Source organism: Pyxicephalus adspersus, chromosome 2 (genome assembly GCF_032062135.1).
Source record: "Pyxicephalus adspersus chromosome 2, UCB_Pads_2.0, whole genome shotgun sequence".
NCBI classification, from domain to species: domain Eukaryota; kingdom Metazoa; phylum Chordata; class Amphibia; order Anura; family Pyxicephalidae; genus Pyxicephalus; species Pyxicephalus adspersus.
The window spans coordinates 50,667,746-50,680,651 of NC_092859.1; the positions used below are offsets into that span (position 1 = coordinate 50,667,746).

Genomic DNA, 12,906 nt, shown 5'->3' on the forward strand with positions numbered 1-12,906 from the left:
TCTGTGTGAGTGACTGGGCTGGAGACACAGACAAGTGCTCTGTGTGAGGGAGCTCGGCTGAAGAGACACAGACAGGTGGTCTGTGTGAGTGACTGTGCTGGAGAGCTGGAGACACAGACAGGTGCTTTGTGTGAGGGAGCTTGGCTGAAGAGACACAGACAAGTGCTCTGTGTGAGGGAGCTCTGCTGAGAGACACAGACAGGTGCTCTGTGTGAGGACGCCCTGCTTGGAGACACAGACAGGTGATCTGTGTGGGGAAGAGGAAAAGTCCCTAATGGAGAGGGCTTGACAGCATGCAGCTCCACAGTTTTCCTGAGAAAAAGGGAGAGAGACAAGACTCTACAGACAAAGTGACTCTAGTTTTTCTGCCTATTTGAAAATGGACTGTGTGTTTGATTGTTAACCGGCTGACGTTAAGCCTTTTTCTTGGAACAATTTTGTTGTTGTTTTTGTCCAATAAAACCCTAATATGGCATCCAGTCCTGCTAGTTGCCTTGTCAAGCTAATTCCCACAGCGCTTATAAAGAGCTAGTTCTGTAGGAGGGAATGTAGATTTCCATGTATTGTAATTAAGCACCTCCCCGCGGTTAGCACGAGGCATTAATTTACCTTGTAGTGTGGAGAGACCTTGAACTGGGAGACCTAGTAGATGTGTTAGTGGTTCCCCGTGTATGGGGGTAGAAAACAATTTAGAAAAGAGCCTACCAACCTGTCTCCAAAATAGGACAATATTTGGGCAGTTTCACATGATGTGGGTCAATGTTCTCACTGCTTTTTCACGTCTCCAGCAAAAGTTATTTGCTGTTCGATAAACGGAATGTAATCGTTGTGGTGTGAAGTACCAATGCATTATTATTTTTTAAATACTTTCCTAATATATGGTACTCCACAAGCTTTTTGGAACCCTATACCATATTATTTGCCATATCTCCAGTGGAATACGTCTGGCCAAAATCTGCCCTCATTTATGCATATAGTGGTGGGAGATCTGGGCCCCTGTACCCACCCCTACTAATATTGGATAGATATCTGAAATCAGACTATGTCTACCCAGCCCACCTAAACATGCTCCCTCAAAAGGGGTGAGAGCATCAAAACCCATACCTTTAGTAAGTGAGTGGGCAAAATGCCGTATTTGAAGATAACTATGTTAGCAGGAAGTTTTTTTGCAATTCGTCAAAAGGAAGCAATTAGCGTGTACTATGATTTATAATCTGTCATAAATAAAAGGGTCTGGTTTTATTATCAGGGGGACCCCATAATGTTTTTTTTCTGGTTAAAAAAACTTTAGCCAATAAAAATGTGGGATTTTATTGGTATGTTATATTTATTTTATTATAAATTTTAAGTTATCTATTTTAGATGTGTAAGTTATGTGATTTTGTTCAATTTCATTTTTATGGATGTGTACAATAAAGGAAATATAAAGAAATAAAATATAAAGAAATATAAAAAAATAGTCGACTTTAGTGAAATTTTCTTTAGGATCCCATTCTTAAAATGAAATTATGTTGGCTAATATAGAATTGTGACTTACAATTCTCAGATAGCCCTTGTTGGTCCAATTTGTTATGATAGAACCACTAATAGAACAAAAATTGATTGACCATTTACCTTAAAGATGGAGTGGTTTTATATTTAGTGTATACTGTGTTATTATGTCGTATTGTAGTTCCGAGTGGACTCTGTATTTCCACTTTAGTAAATAGTATCTATCATGCTTTAACCACACCTGACCATTCTCTGCTCACTTGACCATACCGACTTATTTTTGGTTAATAAAAAAGCATCACAATGCATGTCAACATTACTCTAGATTTTAAAACACACATAAGTGCACTGGTTGTCCCAAATGACAATGCTAGGACGTTCTGCTGTCAGCAATATAAAACTGTTCCTGATTTCCTCTACTAATCCCTTGTTATCTGAGGGATTTTAAACATTCAAATGCAATGAAAGGTGCACTATTGAAAACACACTGCTACTGCATGTATGTTGACATGCGTTTTGATGGCTTTTCATTTTTTTGCACAAAAAGTGCATAAGGAAAAAAACACCACAATGGTGTGAATACAGCTTTAGGAAATGAAAGAAAAAAAAACAATATTATAGCAAAAGTGCATTAAACATACCATTGTGCATTGTTAAATTAATTTATTATGTCTTTGTTTTTACTCCAGGCACTACTAGCAGATGAAACCATTGCCAGTGTTCCAGTGCTGTTGCTTGGCAACAAGATTGATAGACCAGAAGCTATTAGTGAAGAAAGGCTACTGCATACTTTTGGACTTTATGGGCATACTACAGGAAAGGTATTACCCTATTTAAAAAGTTATTCAGCCATATGTACTGCTAGTATACAATTTTGCCGAATTACACCGGGGAACGCACTTTTTGTTGAGTGAGTTTTTTTGCTATCACATCCAGTTTTTACGATACAGGGTACCCTCCATTTTTGTCAAAAAACATACATGAAAAATAATGAAAAAATAACTTGAATTTACTACTTATTTGTTCATACAAAGGATTTATTGTTACATTTTTTTTACAGTAAAACATTTAAAAACGTTATTCAGGTAAGCGGGTAAGGTAAAAACTTACGCTTATAGCTTTTCCGCCAGTGTTCAGTGTTAGGATAATCCCGCCGGATGCTCCAACAAAAGTCAGCCATTATATGTTCATCCCATCTACCGATACCGTTCTTCCATGATCTTCTAGGAGTTTTCTAGGAAGTTAGAAAGATGGCTATGCAGAAAATGCACCTTGATGCCCATATTGCAACCAAGCATTTTGTAGCTCTCTAAGAGTTTCTGGACATTATTTGCTCGTGTGTTTCCAGGAAAGTCCTTGACAATGGCTTTGAATGATAACCAAGCATTCTTTTCCACTTCTGACATTGTTCTGATGAAATGTTCAAATGACAGGCTAGGAAATTCCAAAATGAGGTACTTGCAACAGTCTCCTTTAGTTGGCAAAGCTTTAACGAACTGCTTCATCAGACCCAGTTTCATGTGCAGAGGTGGGAATATAATATTCTTTCTATCAACAAGTGGCTCATGTAGAATGTTTGGATCATCTGGTTTTAGGGCAGATCTTGGTGCCAATTGCTTTCCATCCAATGCCTCTCACGAGCTCTGCTGTCCCACATGCACAGATAACAGGGATACTTGGTGTATCCATGTTGCTGACCAAGAACAAAGCATAACATTTTAAGGTCAACACAATTGTGTTGGTGATATTGCAACAACTCAATGATTCGTGTCACATATTAAGCCAACCTGGAAATATTTTTTTCTTAAAAACACCTAAGGATTTGCCTAACTCTACATTTACAAGAAAGTACAATCATGGACAGCCATTGATCAATGCACAATGGACCTATTTAGTGCACTTCCTTATGAAATGGAAACTGTTATAGAAAAGGACTATTTATTTGTCTGCCATTGATAACAATGTGATGCTATTCATTTTAAATGGCACTCAAATGCACTGTTAGAGAAGTGGGTTGCACACTTGCTGCAGGGCATAACCCATGCTCTTTCTTTTTTGATATGAAGTATGTTTTTTGCGTTTTAAGTGTGCTGTCCACTCATTCAAAATGAATGGCCTGCCTTTAATGATGTGCACTTTGATGATGCATCAAAACAATATCAAGGGGCCTATTAATTATGGTTATGTTTTGTTTTAGTTTTATTTGAAATATTTTAATACATTTAAACAATAAATAATGTTTATTAATACACATTTAATAATAACCACTACCTTTTAAAAAGTGTTTAAATATTTTATATAAGCAGTTATCTGATAACTATGTATTGCATTTGCACAGTGTAAAATGGACTGTTTTCATTTTCAGGGGAAAGTACCACAAAAACAGTTAAACACCAGACCTATTGAAATATTTATGTGCAGCATATTGAAGAGACAAGGCTATGGGGAAGGATTCCGTTGGTTATCGCAGTATATTGACTAACACTGTGAATAAGAAATGTATTCCTCTGTCTTTTGTATTTAATTTAGATTTTGTAACTTGAAATAAATTAATATACACCAGTGCCATTTTAAAAATATATGATTTAAGTGCAATAAAATGCTAGTTTATTTTATTAACAATGCATCATTTAGTTTGTACACTAATCTATTAGTTGCAATATGGCTTTATTTAATAGCATTCTATCTTCATATTAAACACTATATAATGTAATACTTAGCACCAGTTCAAGTTAGTATATTAGGGGAGCAGAGAGACTAGGAAGGGTAGCACTACTACCTGACCTATCGCTGACCCTGATTCAAGAATGAATTGAATATAGCAGTATCCCTGTGTAGGGTTTTCCTATATACTGTATGTTGAATACAAATTAAAAGGAAATATAAAGAAAATTAAGGTACAATCAGCACTGCCCATACTCCTCTCAGTCTGAAACAGGATATAGTAGGTATTTACATTGCCAATACAATAGGATGTCACGTACCACTCTCAAAAACACTAAGGTATAAAAGATACAAATTAGAAAAATGAGCTCACTACTGTTCTTAGTATACAAAAGTGTTTTTTTCTACAGTTTGTCTATTAAAAAAGAATCCATGTGGGGCATATGGAAAGTCTACAACAAAAAAAAATATCTAGGTATAAAGAACGGAGGTGTTTAGAGAAATCCAGTTGGAGATGATTTTTACCATGATTTCAGCCTTTCTGAGCTCAGATTGGAACATAGAATTTTACAATTCTTGTGTTTCCTGTAATTCTTGTAAAAGGGAGATATAGAAATTGAAAGGAAATTTAATAGGAGCCATACAGCTTTAGTCAAGGCGGGGGGGTAAAAGCTGTTTGCTAAAATTTAGTTAAAAAACGGGTATACACCATTTGCCAAATTTGCATTTTCTGCTACTGCTAACTAAGGCAATTGAGTAGTAAAAAAGGGGGTATATGGCATATTACAAGGCCACACTTTCTGCTGCTGCTAATTACACAAATGGGGGACTTAACAAATAAAAGAAAAATAAATAAAAATTAAAAGTAAAATCAAATCTATTATTTTTTTCAGTTTTATGCCCTCTTGTAATTGCATCTTTTGTTGTGTGCAACTTATATAAACACAGAGTAAGCAATGGGTGACCAGGCACACAATATTTAACATCATTTTTTTCTAACAACTTTTCAAACAAAGCTGTTTTTGCTGTCTACAAATATGTATCCCGTAATGTGTCCACCTCTCTTGCACTGGAGGTTGAGAGAGATGGACTATAGGATGAGGAGGCAACACTGGAGGAAGAAATGTCAGGTATCATGCCAAGTGGAGGCATAGGTGATCTGTTTAGTAGACACCTATACGATCAAGTTGAGTAAAAAGATGAAGGCCTGCAGTGGGAGGGAAAGGGAATAGAGTCCACCCTGACAAACATTGTAAGTTTCATGCTTGCTTGTTTTTGCAGTGACAAACATATTGAATACTGGATAGCCACACTCTTACACCCTCACTATCACAGCAAATGCAGGATAATCACTTAAGCCTTCTGAAAAGCAGTCAAAACTCTGTTATGCTAAACAAACATTGTAGTGGAGATCACACGACTCAATTCAACCCAGGCAGTGCCCATTTTCATATCATCTAACTGGGAGAAGTCAGACAAAAAGAAACTGGCATTTCTTTAGGCGTATCCGGAAAATGTCAGCGACAGCACTCAATTCTATGATAATTGGAGTTAACAATTAAACACTGATCTTAACCAATCAGATTGTTATATTATAGTGTGAAAACAACATGTAATTGTTAGTATCAGATTACATTTTGTTTGCTTAATTTCTTATTAGCCATCGGCACATAAAAGCCATACCTTTCTTCTTATCAGGTCACTCCAAATCAAACAAGTGAGGGATGGAGGACAAAAGATGACCACAAAGGCACAGACTAGACAGTTTACACAAATTCACTTTGTCTCAGGGCCCACCGCCTCCTCCTTCTGCTGTTACTGCTGCCGCCTGCCCAGTAACCAGCTCACGATGCCAGTTACCAATGCTGTCTACGCTCCGACTCAGGGCCCACTGCCTCTTCCTCCTGCTGTTACTGCTGCTGCCTGCCCAGTACCAAGCTCTAGATGTCAGTTCCTAATGGCGTTCTAACTCTGACTTAGGGCCCACCGCCTCCACCTCATACTGTTACTGCTGCTGCCTGCCCAGTACCCAGCTCTAGATGCCAGTTACCAATGCTGCCCCTGTACTTCCTGCATTTTCTTATATCCTGGAGGTCTTTCTGAAGGCCACTATCAGGGCCAGGAAACACTTGTACAACTTTATTTGCATTTTAAAAAGTTACAGCTTGCAGACAGGAAAAGGCAGTCCTCTACACAGCAATGTTTCCAATAGCTACAGCTTCCACACTGTCCATATAGGTGATGGCCTCAACCTCTAATGCCATCCTTGCTCTGTCTCATGGCCCACTGCCTCTTCCTCCTGCTGTTACTGCTGCCGCCTGCCCAGTACATTTTGTTTGCTTAATTTCTTATTAGCCATCGGCACATAAAAGCCATACCTTTCTTCTTATCAGGTCACTCCAAATCAAACAAGCGTGGGATGGAGGACATAAAATGACCACAAAGGCACAGACCAGACAGTTTACACAAATCCACTTTGTCTCAGGGCCCACCGCCTCCTCCTTCTGCTGTTACTGCTGCCGCCTGCCCAGTAACCAGCTCACAATGCCAGTTACCAATGCTGTCCACGCTCCGACTCAGGGCCCACTGCCTCTTCCTCCTGCTGTTACTGCTGCCGCCTGCCCAGTACCCAGCTCTAGATGCCAGTTACCAATGCTGTTCATGCTCTGTCTCAGGGCCCACCGCCTCCTCCTCATGCTGTTACTGCTGCTGCCTGCCCAGTACCCAGCTCCAGATGCCAGTTACTAATGCCGTCCACACTCCGTCTCAGGGCCTACCCCCTCCTGCTAATGCTGTTACTGCTGCTGCCTGCCCAGTACCCAGCTCTAGATGCCAGTTACTAATGCTGTCCACACTCCGTTTTAGGGCCTACCGCCTGCTCCTCATGCTGTTACTGCTGCTGCCTGGCCAGTACCCAGCTCTAGATGCCAGTTACTAATGCCGTCCTTGCTGCATTATGAGGGCCCACCCACTCCTCCTCATGCTGTTGCTGCTGCTGCCTCCCCAGTACCAAGCTCTAGATGCCAGTTACTAATGCCATCCACACTCTATCTCAGGGCCCACCGTCTCCTCCTCATGCTGTTGCTGCTGCCGCCTGCCCAGTACATTTTGTTTGCTTAATTTCTTATTAGCCATTGGCACATAAAAGCCATACCTTTCTTCTTATCAGGTCACTCCAAATCAAACAAGTGAGGGATGGAGGACATAAGATGACCACAAAGGCACAGACTAGACAGTCTACACAAATTCACTTTGTCTCAGGGCCCACCGCCTTCTCCTTCTGCTGTTACTGCTGCCGTCTGCCCAGTAACCAGCTCACGATGCCAGTTACCAATGCTGTCCACGCTCCGACTCAGGGCCCACTGCCTCTTCCTCCTGCTGTTACTGCTGCCGCCTGCCCAGTACCCAGCTCTAGATGCCAGTTACCAATGCTGTTCATGCTCTGTCTCAGGGCCCACCGCCTCCTCCTCATGTTGGTACTGCTGCTGCCTGCCCAGTACCAAGCTCTAGATGCCAGTTATTAATGCCATCCACACTCCATCTCAGGGCCCACTGTCTCCTCCTCCTGCTGTTGCTGCTGCCACTTGTCAGTACTCCATTTACTAAAATTGTACGCTTCTGGGTGGCATTGACGATGCACTACACCCAGCTCTCCATGACTCTTACCAATGCAGTCTCCCTGGTGACAGCTGACCACACATTGAGCCCACACATTGCTACTGCTCTCGCTGACCCATGCTCTGTCTCTGGTCCTCCATCCTTTTGCCTAATGTCACCGCACTACTTATCCAAAACTTTATGGGTATCATTCCTAACACGTCAACCAGGATTTGATGCCAGCTGGCAATTATTATTAATATTATTATTATTGATAAACAGGATTTATATAATGTAATCAAATTATGCAGCTATGTAAATTCAATAGGGGTACATACATTAAATAGCAATGGGTTTTCCTGCTGTTTTGAGGGCAGAGACTGTTGCTAGTGGGTTGAGTTCTGCTTTTCTGAATGTCATAATATTTATGCTGCCTTCTGAATGCTGTCAATCACTGCTGTCACTTTGCCTGCCATTTTCTGGAAAACCACAAGGTATTTTGGAACTTTTGTATTTTTCCCTTGTTGCCACTGTTCTACACCTATCTAGCAAATTTGGTGGTTCTAACATGTATAGGGGTTTTGCTATTAATGTTTAAAGTCGGCCGATTGACTTTAATGGAATTTGCGAAATCGATTTGCCGAAATTTTGCGAACCCACTGGAAGCTCGAGGAAATTTTTGCGACACTGTCATAGGCCTTCTCCCTTATCATTATTTGCTACAAAAAGTGAAAAAATGTCCACCCAGACCTGAACACACTGTTGGTCAATACAACGTGATACATAAATCAATCATTGATCCACCGAAAGTTTACCTTCCACCACTTCATATGAAACGTGGACTATTGAAAAACTTTGTCGTTGCAATGGATCGTGATGGTATGGGTTTTCAGTATCTGAAGGACAAGTTTGGAAAAGTTATAACAGATGCTAAACATTTCTGCAAGTTGCACAAAACTTTCTGGGCAACCAGAGAGCTGAAAACCATGCTGCTTGGCTGCTGAATGTCACTTAAAATTAATTTTACGGTATTGCCCCTTCTACTGTTTACCTTTCCAGTAATGACTATAGTTTATTAAGGCGTGTTGTAACTAAAAATTCAAACAGGCTATGATCAGTGTTATTTAAGTATAGTACCACAGCACACTCTGGTGGAGAAATAATGGCATTGTATGTTATGGAAATACAAGTGACACCCTAAACAACCTCTCCAAAGTTTAAACTTAACTAATATAACACACTGGGCACAACATCTAATGGCATGGAATTGGTTGTGACATTTCTTATTAGTTATTGAAAAGAAAATAATAATTCTTAATAAAAACATAAATTAAAACTTAATAAAATAACGTTTTAAAAATAAAATATTAAATAAATAACAAATGTTAGGCCAGAAAAGCATAAAGCTGAGAAACCAAAGAATTTACTAACCAGCCCCTTTCCAAAAAGGTGGCAAACAACATATATTGTTAGCACAACACAAAGGAATTTTGTGAAGGGATGGGAGGGCGGTGAGTTCATCTTGACGGAGGTGCTGTGACAGGAACACTGCTGACAGGAATCAATAAGCAAAGATGGCTTCCACCCATAGGAACCTTCACAACACAGGTATATCAAAAAAGGGAAGTCTGCCTGGAGATAGCTTTTTTACCAAATACCTGGAAGTCAGGGAAAAAGAGAAATATTTTGTGTGTGTGTGTGTGGGGGGGGGGTCACTGTTCTTCCTTGGTGAAATGTTTGTGCTGCCCTACCCTCAGTCATGCTACTGGCTAACCGTTGTATCACAAAACTAAAAGTCATAGCTATATAGGGCAAAGCAATATGTTCAATATAATGACTGTCCTTCAGCATCCTATCACTACATTTCTCCAATTTGCATTTCGGCAATTGACCCAGGGACTCTAGAGACTCTGTCTGATTTAGTTAAGCTCTCCAAGACTGGAGAAAATAGACTATTATGGGAGAACCTGGGAGTTCAATCAAACCTGGACTAGATCTGGTCCAGAACAGAAAACATTTGCCAATTAGTAGCAAATGATTTTTAGGAAATCAATTCCAAGTTTGTCTGACCACCCAGGTTCTCCCATAACATTCTATCTTCTCTAGTCTTGGAGAGCTTTAAAAAATTAGGCCATCTGTGTAAACTGTAAAAAGGTTTGACGACACAGTGGTTTACTACTTGTTAATGGTGGCAAGGAGGGGGCGAGGGAATGAAATCAAATATTCTTCAGGGCCTGGCTGAGTAAACCCATTACTTTGTCCTATATATGTTAACTGTAGGTTACCTTTAACATATTGTGAATTGGTATGACTAGAACTGACACATAGGGAAAACTGTCTCCCTATTCACTGTCTGTCAATTATTCAGTTTGAGGTATTGGTGGTAGCATTTTGTTACTTTAAATTGTTTTATAATGTTGATAATGTTTCACTATTGTAAGTGGATCTAAGTAGATTGCTTCTGCTTTGATAACTGTCTGATATACACCTTCTATATAATATCTATAGCCAAAACTTAATTGCCTAAATCTAATCATCATGGATTATGTCAATTAAGATGGTAATTGCCCAAGAACATTATATGAGTTCGTAAAGTTTAGGAAACTACCCTTTTCTAAATACATCATTCATTCACAATAGTGCCATGAAGTTTGGGACATGTGGCTATTGGCTATTTTAATTCAACGTAGATGGCATCTTTCACATCTTTTGAGAACGAGTTGTCCTAGGTTAACCAAAAAAACGCTCCTCACTCTCATTAGAAGAAGTTAAGGTAAGTCTTTTTTCATTTAAGCATATTCCTCAATAGGAAAGGATATAAATATACTTTATACATAAATGCCTTTGTAAAGATATTGGTAAAATCTCTGTGACATCACCATTATGTAACACCAAACCTATCCTATGTCTAATCCAGGTGTTTGAGCCATTCTGCACTCAAACAACACCTAATTGCAGCTAGTGGTACAAAATAATACTATTTTTGAGCTATAAATCATGGTGCAGCACAGTGGCTCAGAGGTAAGTGCTCTGGCCTTTGCAGCGCTAGGTCCTAGGTTGGAATCTCGACCAGGACACTATCTGCATGGAGTTTGCAGGTTCTCCCCATGTTTGAGGGGGTTTCCTCCCACATTCCAAAAACATGCAGTAAACTAAATGGGCCTTAAGCTGCGTACACACCTGCAATTTTTCTCGTTGGAAAGGATCTTTCACGATCCTTTCCAACGAGAAAAGACTGCACGATGCATGAACGATGCTGTACATACAGCACCGTTCATGCTCTATGGAGAGGGGAGGGGGAGAGCGACGGAGCGGCACCCTGCTGCGCGCTCTCCCCTTCCCTTTCCCCTTTTCGATGGACGACGACCGACTGTACACACGGCAGATTTTCGCCCGATAATTGGCCGATACCGATTATCGGGCGAGAAAAATTTGCCGTGTGTACGCAGCTTTAGACTGTATTAAAGACATATCAGGTAGGGACAATAGATTGTGAGCCCCTTTAGGGACAGCTAGTGACATGACTATGGACTTTGCACAGCGCTGCATATTATGATGGTGCTACATAAATACTGTGTAATAATATTAATAAATCAAACCATATATACCATATCACCCAAGTAGAATGAAAATGGTGATGACCTATTTTTGAAGTCACTGTCCTGAAAAAAAGTATGCAGATAAGGTAACTACAATACTGAGATGGAATTCAAAAATGGCAGCAATGACAGCTAGTATATATTGTTCCATATGCTATATTTTTTTTACATTACAAGGGAACATAAAGTATAGCATGATAACTGTCTTTATTTTTTACATTTTAAATCTCATTAAATTTTCTGGGGCAACATAACATTACCTATTTAGGACACTCAGCAGTAGACACTGTAAACAAGTGCAGAAATAATTTTTGAACTCCAATTAAGAATTATAATACCCAGTAATGCATGCATTATCGCTTATTGAATTGTGAGATAAATAGAGAAAGTGCTCAAGATTCATGCAAAAAATCCACACAAACATATTTTTGTGAAATATCAGCAAATGTAATTGAAATATATCACCCATCTTACTAAACTAACCACAAATGACAGTCACATAATCATACTTCATTGCACTGCCACAGAACTTTAAACTGCATCATACCATTACAGCAAATTAGGTAAATAATAGCAAGTTTAATCAACTGCACACTACAATACCTAGCAACAATATAGACTACACCAGTACAATTACCCTGTAACACAGACTGCAACAACACAGTCTATTGTCCAACAAAACTATTACATTTTCTAGTTCCATCTTTGTAATGTGACACCTCCTCATTTGTAGCCACTATATTGATGGTCAGTGGGAGAAGGGCTCCATTATCTTGGTGTCATTGGTTAGGAAATAATGCCCTAATTCATTTGTGGTCAGTGGGAAAAGGACCATCTATTCAATAGTGGATAGTGGTTACTGTTCCTAGTACAGGTGTTCTTCCGAAAATGTTATTTCTAGCACACTTTTTCACCACATACCTGCAATCAGCTCAGTGTGTGCCAATTCACAGACAGTACCTTTAGCCATCACTGACATTCCGGGACTTATTAGAGTCAACACCTCCTTGAAATGGACCCAAGGACATCAGAGTTTTTCACATGCACAAGCTGCACAGATAATATTTACACCACTGAGGACTCTTTGATAAGTAAAACAGATACATGTGATGCATGCTTGCTTGGTATAGGATAAGTGTGTATGACCTACTATTAAGAAAGTAAAACCTAAAATTGTCTACAGCAATGGTGCCTAACCTTTTTTCATCTGGGGGCCATTGTTGACATTCAAATAAAACTTGCAGGCCACAATCCAAACAAACCTAAAAAATGTCTGTTTAAAACTAACATAGTTTTAATTTAAAATGAAATAAAATTGAAATGTTTCTAGTTACTGTAATGTACATGCAACAAATAAAAGAAATGACAAGAATTTTTGCAATCACCATTGGTGCTCATTTTATTGAGGAAAGATACAAAACTAAAGCTATCATACAGTGCTGGCCAGTCATATATTGCTCCCCGCTCACTATTCCTGTACCAAAGAGCAGAAACTACACCATAGAATGCATCTTGTCAGTTATGGGGGCTACTAACCTTTGTGGACCCCAAAATC

At 39.5% G+C, this 12,906-nt stretch overlaps 1 protein-coding gene across 3 annotated transcripts in view; it reads left to right on the forward strand.

Annotated features, from left to right (window-relative positions):
* The window catches only part of SAR1B (secretion associated Ras related GTPase 1B), a 35,931-nt gene extending 31,814 nt beyond the window's left edge, over positions 1 to 4,117 (forward strand). For all 3 annotated transcript variants that reach the window (XM_072400758.1, XM_072400757.1, XM_072400756.1), the window contains exons 6-7: positions 2,181 to 2,312; positions 3,857 to 4,117. In XM_072400758.1, the coding sequence (XP_072256859.1) occupies positions 2,181 to 2,312; positions 3,857 to 3,973 (249 nt within the window). In that variant the 3' untranslated portion in view covers positions 3,974 to 4,117. The remainder of the gene's footprint in view (positions 1 to 2,180; positions 2,313 to 3,856) is intronic.
* The last annotated feature ends 8,789 nt before the right edge of the window (positions 4,118 to 12,906 follow it).